General features: G+C 41.1%; 1 protein-coding gene across 1 annotated transcript; it reads left to right on the top strand.

Moving 5' to 3' along the window:
• The first annotated feature begins 6,909 nt into the window (after positions 1–6,909).
• Positions 6,910–11,764, top strand: LOC106583604 (keratin, type II cytoskeletal 8). Its single transcript, XM_014167973.3, has 9 exons — positions 6,910–7,468; positions 9,246–9,454; positions 9,599–9,659; positions 9,742–9,837; positions 10,011–10,175; positions 10,332–10,457; positions 10,642–10,862; positions 10,981–11,036; positions 11,222–11,764. The coding sequence occupies exons 1-9, from the start codon at positions 7,046–7,048 to the stop codon at positions 11,356–11,358; spliced, it is 1,494 nt and encodes a 497-aa protein (XP_014023448.2). The 5' UTR covers positions 6,910–7,045; the 3' UTR covers positions 11,359–11,764.
• Positions 11,765–15,678: the final 3,914 nt, after the last annotated feature.

Here is a 15,678-nt window from a genome sequence, read left to right as displayed (position 1 = left end):
AAAGCAACCTATTAACACCTCCCAAGTAGAATTTATGAAGTGTTCTACTCTAGGCAATACAGTCAAAATCCTAAATACTATGATACTTTCAAAAGTACTTATATGTCAGACTTTTAAACAAGACTGTCAACTTCTAATATACAGTACGAGTCAAAAGTTTGGACACACCAACTCACTCCAGGGTTTTTCTTAATTTTTTACATTGTAGAATAATAGTGAAGACATCAAAACTATGAAATAACAAATATGGAATCATGTAGTAACCAAAAAAGTGTTAACCTGTTATGGCTAGGGGGCAGTATTTTCACGGCTGGATAAAAAACGTACCCGATTTAATCTGGTTACTACTCCTGCCCAGTAACTAGAATATGCATATAATTATTGGCTTTGGATAGAAAACACTCCAAAGTTTCTAAAACTGTTTGAATGGTGTCTGTGAGTATAACAGAACTCATATGGCAGGCAAAAACCTGAGAACATTTCATGCAGGAAGTGGCCTGTCTGACAAGGTGTCGTTCTTCTTGTCTCTGTTTATTGAAGAGTGAGGATCTTAGCTGTCCCGTGACACTTCCTACGGCTGCCATAGGGTCTCAGAAGGCGGTAAAAAGCTGAATCGTGGCTTTGCAGGCTCTGGCTGAAAAAAAGTAGCGCGTTTGGGTAGTGGCTGGTTACAGTACTGTGAGACTCAGGCTCGTGCCCGCGTCGACCGAAAGCTTTGTTTACTTTCCTCTGTTTAGCTAAATGGACATTCCCGGTCGGAATATTATCGCTTTTTTACGAGAAAAATGGCATAAAAATGGATTTTAAACAGCGGTTGACATGCTTCGAAGTACGGTAATGGAATATTTAGATTTTTTTTGTCACGAATTGCGCCATGCAACCCTTATTTACCCTTTCAGATAGTGTCTGGAACGCACTAACAAAACGCCGCAATTTGGATATAACGATGGATTATTTTGGACCAAACCAACATTTGTTATTGAAGTAGCAGTCCTGGGAGTGCATTCTGACGAAGACAACAAAAGGTAATCAAACTTTTATAATAGTAAATCTGATATTGGTGAGTGCTAAACTTGCCGGGTGTCTAAATAGTTAGCCCTGTGATGCCGGGCTATGTACTTAGAATATTGCAAAATGTGCTTTCACCAAAAAGCTATTTTAAAATCGGACATATCGAGTGCATAGAGGAGTTCTGTATCTATAATTCTTAAAATAATTGTTATGCTTTTTGTGAACGTTTATCGTGAGTAATTTAGTAAATTGTTAGCAAATTCCTCCGGAAGTTTGCGGGGGGTATGCTAGTTCTGAACGTCACATGCTAATGTAAAAAGCTGTTTTTTTATATAAATATGAACTTGATTGAACAAAACATGCATGTATTGTATAACATAATGTCCTAGGTGTGTCATCTGATGAAGATCATCAAAGGTTAGTGCTGCATTTAGCTGTCTACTGGGTTTTTGTGACATTATATGCTAGCTTGAAAAATGGTATCTGATTATTTCTGACTTGGTACTCTGCTGACATAATCTAATGTTTTGCTTTCGCTGTAAAGCCTTTTTGAAATCGGACAGTGTGGTTAGATAAAGGAGAGTCTTGTCTTTAAAATGCTGTGAAATAGTCATATGTTTGAAAAATTGAAGTTTTTGTATTTTTGAGGAATTTGTAATTCGCGCCACGCCTATCATTGGATATTGGAGCAGGTGTTCCGCTAGCGGAACGTCTAGATGTAAGAGGTTAAACAAATCAAAATGTATTTATATTTTAGATTCTTCAAAGTAGCCACCTTGACAGCTTTGCACACTCTTGGCATTCTCTCAACCAGCTTCACCTGGAATGCTTTCCCAACAGTCTTGAAGGAGTTCCCACATATGCTGAGCACTTTTTGGTTACTTTTACTTCACTTTGCGATCCAACTCATCCCAAACCATCTCAATTGGGTTGAGGTCGAGTGATTGTGGTGGCCAGGTCAACAGATGCAGCACTCCATCACTCTCCTTCTTTGTTAACCAAATTCAAAACCACAAAATGTAATAATTCAAAGTTCTCAAACATACAACTATTTTACACCATTTTAAAGATACACGTCTCCTTAATGTAACCACGTTGTCCGATTTCAAAAAGGCTTTACTGCGAAAGCATAAAGTTAGATCATGTAAGGACAGTTCCAACACAAGAAAAACCACACAGCCATTTTCCTAGCAAGGACAGGCATCACAAATACCAGAAATTCAGCTAAAATTATGCACTAACTTTTGACGATCTTCATCAGATGACACTCCTAGGACATCATGTTACACAATACATGCATTTTTTGTTCGATCAAGTTGATATTTATATCCAAAAACAGCCTTTTACATTGGTGTGTGACGTTCAGAAAATATTTTGCCTCCAACACTGCCAACACTGCACAACAATATACAAAAATACTGATCATAAACGTTGATAAAATATTAAACTGTTATTCAAAGAATTATAGATGAACATCTCCTTTATGCAACCGCTGTGACAGATTTCAAAAAAGCTTCACAGGGAAAGCACACTTTGCAATAATCTGAGTACTGCGCTCAGAAAAATACACTAGGCAATACAGACACCCGCCATTTTGGAGTCATCTAAAATCCTAAATAGCATTAGAAATATTCACTTACCTTTGATGATCTTCATCAGAAGGCACTTCCAGGAATCCCAGGCCCACAATAAATGTTGTTTTGTTCGATAAAGTCCATAATTTATGTCCAAATAACTCCTTGTTGTTTCCGCGTTCAGTAAGCTACTCCAAGTGTAGGAAGTGCACCCAAAATGTCACGACGAAAAAGTAAAAAAAGTTATATTTACGTTCGTTCAAACATGTCAAATGTTGTATAGCATCAATCTTTAGGGCCTTTTTTTAACTTAGAACTTCAATAATATTCCAACCGGACAATTCCAGTGTCTTGAAAAACGTTTTGGAACACAGCTAACTCTCACGTGAAAGCGCGCCAATTAACTCATTTGCTTTCCTGAGTCAACAACTTCCAACTTCCTCTGTTCGCTCTCTGTTCATCATAGATGCCTCAAACAACTTTCTAAAGACTGTTGACATCTAGTGGAAGCCTTAGGAAGTGCAAAATGAACCCTAAGTCACTGTGTGTTCGATAGGCAATGACTTGAAAGGACTACAAGCACCAGATTTCCCACTTCCTGGTTAGATTTTTCTCAGGTTTTTGCCTGCCATATGAGTTCTGTTATACTCACAGACATCATTCAAACAGTTTTAGAAACTTCAGAGTGTTTTCTATCCAAATCTACTAATAATATGCATATTCTAGTTCCTGGGCCCGAGTAGTAGGCCGTTTAATTTGGGTACGTTTTTCATCCGGCCGTGAAAATACTGCCCCCTACCCTAGAGAAGTTAAATAACCCTTACACAGCCTGGAGGTGTGTTGGGTCATTGTCCTGTTGAAAAACAAATTATAGTCCCACTAAGCGCAAACCAGATGGGATGGCGTATTGCTGAAGAATTCTGTGGTAGCCATGCTAGTTAAGTGTGCCTTGAATTCTAAATAAATCACACAGTGTCACAAGCGAAGCACCCTCACACCATCACACCACCTCCTCCATGCTTCACAGTGGAAACCACACATGTGGAGATCATCCCTTCACCTACTCTGCGTCTCACAAAGACACGGCTGTTGGAACCAAAAATCTCAAATTTGGACTCTTCAGACCAAAGGGCAGATTTCCACCAGTCTAATGTCCATTGCTCGTGTGTCTTGGCCCAAGCAAGTCTCTTCTTCATATTGGTGTCCTGTAGTAGTGGTTTCTTTGCAGCAATTCGAACAGTTGATGTTGAGATGTGTCTGTTACTTGAACTCTATGAAACCATTTATTTGGGCTGTAATCTGAAGTGCAGTTAACACTAATGAACTTATCCTTTGCAGCACAGGTAACTCTGGGTCTTCCTTTCCTGTGGCAGTCCTCATGAGAGCCAGTTTCATCGTAGCACTTGATGTTTTTTGTTCTAGACATTTTCCGTATTGACTGATCTTCATGTCTTAAAGTAATGATGGACTGTAGTAATGATGGACTGTTTCTCTTTGCTTATTTGAGCTGATCTTGCCATATTGGACTTGGTATTTTACCAAATAGGGCTATCTTCTGTATACCACCCCTACCTTGTCACAACACAACTGATTGGCTCAAACGCATTCATTCCACAAATTCACTTTTAACAAGGCACACCTGTTAGTTGAAATGCATTCCAGGTGACTCCCTAATGAAGTTGGTTGAGAGAATGCCAAGAGTGTGCAAAGCTGTCATCAAGGGAAAGGGTGGCTTCTTTGAAGAATCTCAAATATAAAATAGATTTTCATTTGTTTAACACTTTTTGGGTTACTACATGATTCTATATGTGTTCTTTCACAGTTTTGATGTTTTCACTATTATTCTATAATGTAGAAAATAGTAAAAAATAAAGAAAAACACTGGAATGAGTAGGTGTGTCCAAACTTTTGACTGGTACATGGTTTTGATGTGACGAGAAACCAATAATGAGGTTGTTTTCAGGGTGGTGATTTATTTGCATGTAAGATAGCCTATTTTGTCTTAAAGGACTAAATCAAAAGGGATTGAATTAGGGGTAGTTTTACAATGTACTAATCTTATTATGGGAAGCAGCATACACATAGAACAGCTTTCTATTCCAAATAATTATGAAAGAGCAACCAATTATTCAGAAAGTAAAATATGCCCAACCAATGTGATAGGATGGCAGCATTTGGTCCTTATAGATGCTCCCGATTTCATTGCAGGCAGATAGATACCTTTTTGTTTCAATCATTGAATCCAAGGGTCTTGATTGTCAATTATTCTTGTTGATTATTTATTAGTGTGGTATCTCTTGTTCTGTTTTTGTATTAAATTGCAAAAGTTGCCACGATTACCTGATGTGGAAATATACGGAAATCCAATATTCCAATAACTCGAGACAGCTATGACACAGAAGTCGATATACGTCTAACCGTTATTACTAAAACATGCTGGCTTCGTCATTGTACCAGCAGGCCAAACCCATTTCATTTTTGTAATGTAATGCTACAACATCCCATTGATACACCTGTTACTATCACATTACTAACCCCTCTGATGGGATAATGGACTGCACAACCATTTTTAACCTAGAGTATTAACATTTTAATCTGCTCAGGATGGTATTAAGGCACCATAACTTATGCACTGAAGCTAAACACCAACATTCAGAAAAGGTCAGGAAATGCTTGGGGTGACTGACTGTCAGAGAAACAGACAGGCAGAGACTTATGTATCACTCCGTGCATGGTCTGTGTGTCAACAGCTAGGCCATAAAGTTTGTCCATACCAGGGAGGGGTAAGGGCAGCATTGAGTGACACATTTTGCTTGTTAGATACACCAACATGCATGCCTAGAGTACTGTATATGAACACCAGCTCACATAATCATTTTAATATGAAACACACACTGACTACATGTCCCAGACTAGATTAAGCCTACTTTTCTGTTTGCGTGTGTGCTAGGCATACTGTTATTGTTTGGATTATTAGAATTAGATATTGGCACAGCTGGAGCCAGGTTGTTTACATGTCACCCTTATGACAAACAAGGTCCACATTCTATTACATATTTAATTTGATTGTATGATATACCTAATATGTGTTTTGGCTTGGGTGTCCCATTATTTAGGTATTTTCAATTGAGATATAAAAGATCAAATGAAAGAGAACGTAGATTTGGAAGGCCAAGCCCATCTCTGCCTTGGCCTGCCCAAACTCACCCTTGCACCCTCTCCCCTGTGTGTGTCACTGAGCTAGAAAATCCCAGTCACCAGAGCACAGCTCTGACTGGCTGTAATCACAGGATCGCCACAGAGAAACAGCAAACCACACCCAGTCAGATGATTTTGCGTGACTTGATCTTTCTTTCTTTCTTTCTTTCTTTCTTTCTTTCTTTCTTTCTTTCTTTCTTTCTTTCTTTCTTTCTTTCTTTCTTTCTTTCTTTCTTTCTTTCTTTCTTTCTTTCTTTCTATTGAAATGTCAATACTGTAGGTTAAAAAGGCATCAACTCAAATGTCTATGAAATTCTAAACAAGGTGTGGTGAACTGAAGTTGGCGAAATCAGTCAGAGTAAATGAGTATACTACTGCAAAAAGTAGTAATATACATTGTTCATTCATGTGTAAGACTGTACTCTAGGATTGGGAACTTGACCACCCTGTAGACATGTATACACTTTATTATTTGCATATGCCCTAAGAAAATCATTTTGTGCCACCCTCTGCAAGCCTCTCTAGCTCCCCCTGTTGTGTGTGTGTGTGTGTGTGTGTGTGTGTGTGTGTGTGTGTGTGTGTGTGTGTGTGTGTGTGTGTGTGTGTGTGTGTGTGTGTGTGTGTGTGTGTGTATTTGAGTGCATTGTGTCTATACAATAGGCTTGCCTTTTCTGATAGGCTGTTTATTTAAGTTCTGTAAACACATAAAGATGTCTACCATACATAGTAACACTACAATAAAGTAACTCCAAGTTTGTACTGCATTGTACTTCATTCACTTTCTCGTAGCTCTGTGACAGAAAGCTAGAGTACACTCCTTCTCGAAGAGACCTCTTGTAAAAGGCAATTGACCCCAACTCCTCGTCTACTCTCATTCTCATCTCTCCAATCCCCCGCACAACTCTCTCTCCCCTTTGACCAGAAGCAGGGTGTGTCAGGGCTAACATCCTCTCAATCCTTTCCTACCAGTCTGACAGGATGGGCCACTCCTGCCAGCCACAGCCTCAGGGAATCAAGGGAGGAGGAGTGGGCAGCGAGACGGAAAGACAGTGAGAGTGAAGGTAAAAGTGGGTCACCCTGTTCCAGGTGAATGCTCCTCCCCTTGACTCTAGAGCAGGATAAAACCATCGAGGTGTTAGCCAGATTGTCACTTGAGGAACTTGACTCTCCTTTTTGAAGCCTCCTTGTCCTTATTCTGTCGCTCTCTCTTTTGAGAATTCAGGCTTTTAAAGCAGAGTCAACACTACCCTAAAGTTGCAACCATGAGCTTCAGCAGGACAAGCTACAGAAGTGGCGGCAGCAGCATGGGCGGCGGCATGGGGGGCAGCACCACCATTCGCAAGAGTTTCACCAGCCAGTCCTTGGCTGCTCCCGGATCCACCCGGATGAGCAGCGGGTCTATCCACCGTTCTGGCGCCGGGTTCGGTGGTGGCATGGGTATGGGCGGAGGCAGCGGATTCAGCAGCAGCAGCAGCGCAGGTGGCTATGGTGGTGGTCTCGGCGCTGGCTATGGTGGTGGTATGGGTGGCGGATTCCATGGCGCCACCATCACAGCTGTCACAAGCAACCAGAGCCTGCTGGCACCACTGAACCTGGCGATCGACCCCAACATCCAGGTGGTCCGCACCCATGAGAAGGAGCAGATCAAGACCCTCAACAACCGCTTTGCCTCCTTCATCGACAAGGTCAGTTCCTTCCTGTTAACCTGTGCGTCTTCACCTCTCCTGTACTTCAAATGCTAAGCATTCACATCGATATCAACTGCACACAATTTTACTGTCTATACTGAAGTGTGCAAAATAAGTGCCTGTACACTGTTCTTTTGAATTTATCATGCATTGAAATGAAACATTCTGAACCCTGTGTTCAGAATGCTATCATGGTGCTTCTCTCTTCTAGCTATACTATCTGCAGGCTTCCATGTCAGACTGTTGTCATGTAACCAAATAGATAATTGACATTGACCACCACCATGAAATACACGAAGTTTGTATTACCGTGCAATGATCACAATCAATAGAGTAAACCACAAAGATGACAAATACAAGTTAGCGTTGGCTCTCACCTCACATGCTAATATAACAGCATAGCATTTCTTGGCTGTATAGAGCTGAGTAAAGTTGCTCTCTAAATGCAGGCATGTTTATTTTTCTGCTGACAGCCCTTATGTCACATCTCCCACAATTTACACTCTGACATAAAAAATAAAGAGATAGTAAGACAAGGGAGATGCAAATCTTATCTCTTCTGCTGAATCCGTCAATTAATTACGACCTTTGGGATTAGAAAAGGGTATAAACTGTGCACAGGCTGTTTCTGATTATGCCCATTTGTGTTGAGCTTTCACAAACATTGTAAAAGGACCCCATCCAGGAGTAAACAATAATACAGTAAAGATAGCCTGAAGCCTTGTCAGGTCCTGTGACTTTAACGGCCTCTTTGGCTGCTATCTAAACAAGGGTGGGGACCCATCTCTCCCTCTGACTCACCCTATCGCATGCCTGCAGGGTGTGGTTGTGTGAACAGAGTGCCCACATAGTCCAAACTCTTTTTTTAAAAGTCTGGAATGAATGCGTGGCCTTCAGAGTGAAACAGAGCGAAAGAGGTGACTCATAGCTATGAGAGATAGGTAAAACACCCACAGTGAGTTAGGGTTAAACCCACATACACACACAGTGAGCCACTCCTTGTCAGGGAAAGTTTGGATATGCTTTGGTATGCCAATAAACACTCTCTCACTGGCCTTGTTTTGTTTTGAGGGTGAACAATGAGAGCTACACATCTCAGGGCAGATTATCGATGGGATTAAGATTAATTTGACCTCCCAGGATGTAGGCTTCTCAGACGCTGTGTTTTCCCCTAGATTACCATATGTCATCATCACTTATATCAACAAAGTCTTGGACAGGGTGTGGCTGTTCAAACACAAACCTGTGATGCTATCTACACAGCTATGCAGGTACAGATGTGGCTTTTACTGCAAGTCTGCTACAAGGTTGACCTAGGAGAAGTTATGTTTTTGCCACACCCTTGGAGCCCCATTCTTTCCACTTCCTTTTAAAACATCTACAGAAGTCTACCCAGGAGAAAGATTGACAATTAAATCATAATGGAGTCTATGAAGCCTTATTCATGGAGCCATCCATCACACATCATCATTCATTAATGAGCACATTCATCCATTTATTCATTCACTCACTGACCATTTCCTTTTTGTCCATGCAGGTTCATGCGCATTCATTCATTCATCCACCCACCCATTCACTCATTTGTTCCTTCCTTCCTTCCTTCCTTCCTTCCTTCCTTCCTTCCTTCCTTCCTTCCTTCCTTCCTTCCTTCCTTCCTTCCTTCCTTCCTTCCTTCCTTCCTTCCTTCCTTCCTTCCTTCCTTCCTTCCTTCCTTCCTTCCTTCCTTCACAAGTTTCAGTCAATGGCACTGACCATTTCCCTTTTGTCCCTGCAGGTGCGTTTCTTGGAGCAACAGAACAAGATGCTGGAGACCAAGTGGAGCCTCCTGCAGGACCAGACCACCACCCGCTCCAACATCGACGCCATGTTCGAGGCCTACATCTCCAACCTGCGCAGACAGCTGGACGGCCTGGGCAACGAGAAGATGAAGCTGGAGGGGGAGCTGAAGAACATGCAGGTTCTGGTTGAGGACTTCAAGAACAAGTAAGTTGTCTATATGTCGGATGTGCATGAAAAGTAGACAACTAGCCATATTAGTATAAGCAATAGTTTATCTTTAACCTCAGTGTAACTAACAACCCAGACCGATGACTTTGCATGATAGATTGCTCTTCGTTTTTTCACCAGGTATGAAGATGAAATCAACAAGCGCGCCTCAGTAGAGAACGAGTTTGTCCTGCTGAAGAAGGTGTGTGAGATAAAACATATCTCGCCATAACTCATGTCACAGTTATTTCATCATCCATTAACTCCTCTCTCTCCCTCTCCAGGATGTTGACGGTGCTTACATGAACAAGGTGGAGCTGGAGGCTAAGGTTGACGCTCTACAGGATGAGATCAACTTCCTCAGGGCCATCTACGAGGCGGTACGAACCATTCATGAACTTTTCACATTTACCATACAACACATACTGTAGATCTTCAATATCAGAATCTTGGAGAGCTTCAACACTACATCATGATAGCATGAGTGTTAGTCAGTGAATTAGATGCCGGATGAAATCTAAAGGTTTCTCTTCATCCTCTCTTGGTTCTTCAGGAGCTGCATGAGCTGCAGGGCCAGATCAAGGACACCTCTGTGGTGGTAGAGATGGACAACAGCCGTAACCTGGACATGGACTCCATTGTCGCTGAAGTGCGCGCCCAGTACGAGGACATCGCCAACCGCAGCAGAGCTGAGGCCGAGAGCTGGTACAAGCAGAAGGTAAGCCAAGACCAGGTTTCAATTGCAAGATCAAAATATATTAACATAGTTTACCAGAACACATTCATGCAAAATTAGCAACATTGCTGTGAGCACTTCATCAATCTTCACCGCCCTCCTTTTCATTCTCTTATATTTCCTCCCATCTTTTCTCAGTATGAAGAGATGCAGAGCTCTGCTGGACAGTATGGTGAGGACCTCCGCTCAACCAAGACTGAGATCGCCGAGCTGAACCGCATGATCGCTCGTCTCCAGAACGAGATCGAGGCCGTCAAGGGTCAGGTGAGGGTGCAATCTCATATCAGAACCTCCTTTGAGAGGATTGACCATAAATGCCTGATGTCCAAGCAAGATGGTTCATAGCACTAGAGTATTACTATTAGCCACAATTATATACATATATTTTGAATGAGAGGTTTGCTAACATCAAAGGCTAATGCTAATGCGAAATGTTCTCTTACCACAGCGGGCCAACCTTGAGGCTCAGATCGCTGAGGCAGAGGAACGCGGTGAGCTGGCAGTGAAGGATGCCAAGCTCCGAATCAGGGACTTGGAGGATGCTCTCCAGAGAGCCAAGCAGGACATGGCCCGCCAGGTGCGCGAGTACCAGGAGCTGATGAATGTCAAGCTGGCCCTGGACATTGAGATCGCCACTTACAGGAAGCTGCTGGAGGGAGAGGAGAGCAGGTGAGTGAAAGTAGAAGCTGGATAGTTGAGATGTTAGCCTCTTAGCTTAGCATGTTAGCAATGCTACTTAGCAACTTTCTATCCAAAGTTCGCTAACATTGCTCTTATCTGTTCACAGAATATCCTTGGGTGGTGCATCTGCAACAATCCATGTGCAGCAGAGCTCTGGCGGCAGTAAATACCATTTTGATATAATTTGTCATTGTGTCACCATATAAGACATATCTTCACACTTCAGCTTTAGAACCTTTTCTGTTATTCTGACTAATACACACCAAGTTTAACATGCATTATTGACACCAGAATATCCTCTAGCTTTACAGCAGAATAAACTGATCCCACTGTCTCTCTGTACCCAGACTACTCCAGCGCAGGCTCAGGTGGATTCGGCTATGGTGGCGGCAGCAGCAGCTACGGCAGCGGCAGCTACGGCAGTGGTGGTGGTGCCACAATCACTAAGTCTATGACATCCACCAGCTCCAGAAGGCGTTTCTAGAAACTGTCAACTCTCCACCCAAACCAGACCCATACCAATCCATGGTGCTACGCAGTACTCTTAGACCTACACAGCAGATTTACAGTCGGATTGATGACCTGTATTTACGTTTATTTTTCATTCCCTCCCAAGACAAAAGAAATGAGGAATAGACAAGTTGAATTACATTGCCTTGGTAGATTCACTGGAAAACAATGAAAGTATCACTGTGTTATTTCAGGAGCAATACCTGTTCTCCCCTGTATTATTCACCATAATTCACAGGTAACCAATAATGTACAATTGCCGGTTCCTCACAAGGCCAACATTTCTGTCTTTCTGCACTGATGTTTAAGGAATATAAATGGAAAAAGAAAAATAGAATGTGTGAAAACATAAAGCAACCATAAAGAAAGCTTGCTAAGGATCCACTCTGTACCTTTGTCAGCTTGTAGCTTGCATCTACATGTATCAGTGGTTGTTGGGCATATTACTCTAGCTTCATACTCATAGATGGCAGTGTCATGGTCATAATCAATGAACTTTGGGCACTTGCTGATTTGGCAGCTGAATGGAGAAAACCATTGACCCTATGTGGTGCTATGAACAAGTGATGCTTCGTATTCCTTTTAGGTGATTTATGTATGCTATGAAAGTGATGATCTGCCACAGGATGCTGCTGAGGGGAGAACAGCTCATAATAATTGCTGGAATGGAGTGAATTTAATGCTATCAAACACATGGAAACCATGTGTTTGATGAGTTCTATACCATTACATTACTATGAGCTAGTCCTCCCCAGTTAAGGTGCCACCAACCTCCTGTGGTGTTGTCAAAACAAAAATAGGCCTTTTTTGCTAACACATAACATGTCTCTTTCATAGTGTACTGAAGTAGAAGGAACAGTAGTCAATCTTCAGTCACATAACTCAAAAGGACATACTTCTTTGTCAGAGGTTTACATTTTAGAGAAGTTTCCTGTTAATAGTTTTCTTCTATGCTTGGTTTTGCTTTCGTTACCATTAGAAGGAAATAACATTGTGACCAGATTTATTTCTAAAAGTATTCTCAACAATCGACATAATTTGTGACAATTGACTTAACACCAAAAATAACTAATTAAATTAATTTGAGATCTTAAATCACTGTCTCTAGTGTGTGAAATGTTTGCCTTTTTTCTGAATTTTGTGTACTTCACATGCCTCTCTGGCACCATCTAGCTGTGCCTTCTTTGATCAAACTTCAATGTTGAGCATTCTGGAATTTCTGATAATTAAACTGCATTAAACTGATATTACTTTTTATTTATATTATTAATAAGAGTCGATTGACACACCCATGCGTCAATCTTAGTAACATAATATTTGTTTTATTTTCCCCAATTTCTATCTTCTCTCAACACTGCAACACTGATTTGGATAGAAAACACTCTGAAGTTTCTAAAACTGTTTGAATGATGTCTGTGAGTATAACAGAACTCAGAACTCATATGGCAGGCAAAAACCTGAGAAAAATCCAACCAGGAAGTGGGAAATCTGATGCTTGTAGTCTTTTCAAGTTATTGCCTATCTAACACAGTGACTTAGGGTTCATTTTGCACTTCCTAAGGCTTCCACTTGATGTCAACAGTCTTTAGAACCTTGTTTCAGGCTTTTGCAGTGAACAGAGAGCGAACAAGAAGGCCGGGAAGTTGGTGACTCAGAAAATGACATGAGTTCATTGGCGTGCATTCAAGTGATGGGGTAGCTGTGTTCCATAACGTTTTTCAAGACATTGGAATCGTCCGGTTGGAATATTATCGAAGTTTTATGTTAAAAAGGCCCTAAAGATTGATACTATACAACGTTTGACATGTTTCTACGAATGTAAATAGAACTTTCTTTGACTTTTCGTCGTGAAAACAACAAGGAGGTATTTGGACATAAATTATGGACTTTATCAAACAAAACCACATTTATTGTGGACCTGGGATTCCCGGAAGTGCCTTCTGATGAAGATCATCAAAGGTAAGTGAATATTTATAATGCTATTTATGATTTTAGATAACTCCAAAATGGCGGGTATCTGTATTGCCTGATATATTTTACTGAGTGCCGTACTCAGATTATTGCAAAGTGTGCTTTCCCCGTGAAGCTTATTTGAAATCTCTCACAGCGGTTGCATTAACCTGTTGGGGCTAGGGGCAGTATTTGCACGGCCGGATAAAAAACGTACCCGATTTAAACTGGTTACTACTCTTGCCCAGAAACGAGAATATGCATATAATTGGTAGATTTGGATAGAAAACACTCTAAAGTTTCTAAAACTGTTTGAATGGTGTCTGTGAGTATAACAGAACTCATATGGCAGGCCAAAACCTGAGAAGATTCTATACAGGAAGTGCCCTGTCTGACAATTTGTTCTCCTTCTGTGGCATCTCTATCGAAAATACAGCATCTCTGCTGTAATGTGACATTTTCTAAGGCTTCCATTGGCTCTCAGAAGGCGCCAGAAAGTGTAATGGGGTGTGTGCAGTCTCTGGGCGAAGTACAGCAGCTCTGTTTGTGAGTGGTCAGGCTGGGAACAGTGACACTGGAGATGCGCAATCATGAGAATTCTCCATTTTTTTCTTTCAGCCTTTGAATGAATACAACGTCGCCCGGTTGGAATATTATCGCTATTTTACGAGAAAAATAGCATAAAAATTGATTTTAAACAGCGTTTGACATGCTTCGAAGTACGGTAATGGAATATTTAGATTTTTTTTATCATGAAATGCACTCGCGCGTCACCCTTCGGATGAACGCACGAGTTCCTGTTAACCTGTTTGGAATAGGGGGCAGTATTTTCACGGCCGGATAAAAAACGTACCCGATTTAATCTGGTTATTACTCCTGCCCAGAAACTAGAATATTCATATAATTAGTAGATTTGGATAGAAAACACCATAAAGTTTCTAAAACTGTTTGAATGGTGTCTGTGAGTATAACAGAACTCATATGGCAGGCCAAAACCTGAGAAGATTCTATATGGGAAGTGCCCTGTCTGACCATTTCTTGGCCTTCTGTAGCCTCTTTATCGAAAATACAGGATCTCTGCTGTAACGTGACATTTTCTAAGGCTCCCATAGGCTCTCAGAAGGCGCCAGAATGTGGAATGATAACTCTGCAGTCCCTGGGCGAAAAACAGTAGGGGTTTTGGAGAGTGGTCCTTCTGAGAACAATGACACTGGCGCGCGCGTGCCAGTGTAGACTCCATTTTCTTATTTCAGTGTTTGAATGGATACCATGTCTCCCGGTTGGAATATTATCGCTATTTTACGAGAGAAATCGCATAAAAATTGATTTTAAACAGCATTTGACATGCTTTGAAGTACGGTAATGGTATATTTTGAATTTTTTTGTCACGAAATATGCCGGCGCGTCACCCTTCGGATAGTGATTTGAACGCACAAACAAAACTGAGCTATTTGGATATAACTATGGATTATTTGGAACCAAAACAACATTGGGTGTTGAAGTAGAAGTCCTGGGAGTGCATTCTGACGAAGAACAGCAAAGGTAATCCAATTTTTCTTATAGTAAATCTGAGTTTGGTGAGTGCCAAACTTGGTGGGTGTCAAAATAGCTAGCTGTGATGGCCGGGCTATCTACTCAGAATATTGCAAAATGTGCTTTCACCGAAAAGCTATTTTAAAATCGGACACTGCGATTGCATAAAGGAGTTCTGTATCTATAATTCTTAAAATAATTGTTATGTTTTTTGTGAACGTTTATCGTGAGTAATTTAGTAAATTCACCGGAAGTTTTCGGTGGGTATGCTAGTTCTGAACAAAACATGCTAATGTAAAAAGCTGGTTTTTGATATAAATATGAACTTGATTGAACAAAACATGCATGTATTGTATAACATAATGTCCTAGGAGTGTCATCTGATGAAGATCATCAAAGGTTAGTGCTGCATTTAGCTTTGGTTTTTGTGACATTATATGCTATCTTGAAAAATGGGTGTGTGATTATTTCTGGCTGGGTACTCTCCTGACATAATCTAATGTTTTGCTTTCGTTGTAAAGCCTTTTTGAAATCGGACAATGTGGTTAGATAAAGGAGTCTTGTCTTTAAAATGGTTAAAATCAGTCATATGTTTGAGGTATTTGTAATTCGCGCCACGCTATACCATTGGATATTGGTGAGGCGTTCCGCTAGCGGCATGTCTGTCCCTAACAGGTTAATATAAAAGTCTTTGTACATTGTAAGGATTTTCAGAGCTCTCATAAATAAACATTTTTACCCTTGTAGGCTGGTTCTCCGTCTTCGTCATTCAACCAGAATCTTACACACTCTGGGGGGGCAGACTGAGTAG

This window comes from Salmo salar, chromosome 22 (assembly GCF_965601325.2).
Source record: "Salmo salar chromosome 22, fSalSal1, whole genome shotgun sequence".
NCBI lineage: Eukaryota > Metazoa > Chordata > Actinopteri > Salmoniformes > Salmonidae > Salmo > Salmo salar.
This window is presented reverse-complemented; position numbering and strand designations above follow the sequence as displayed.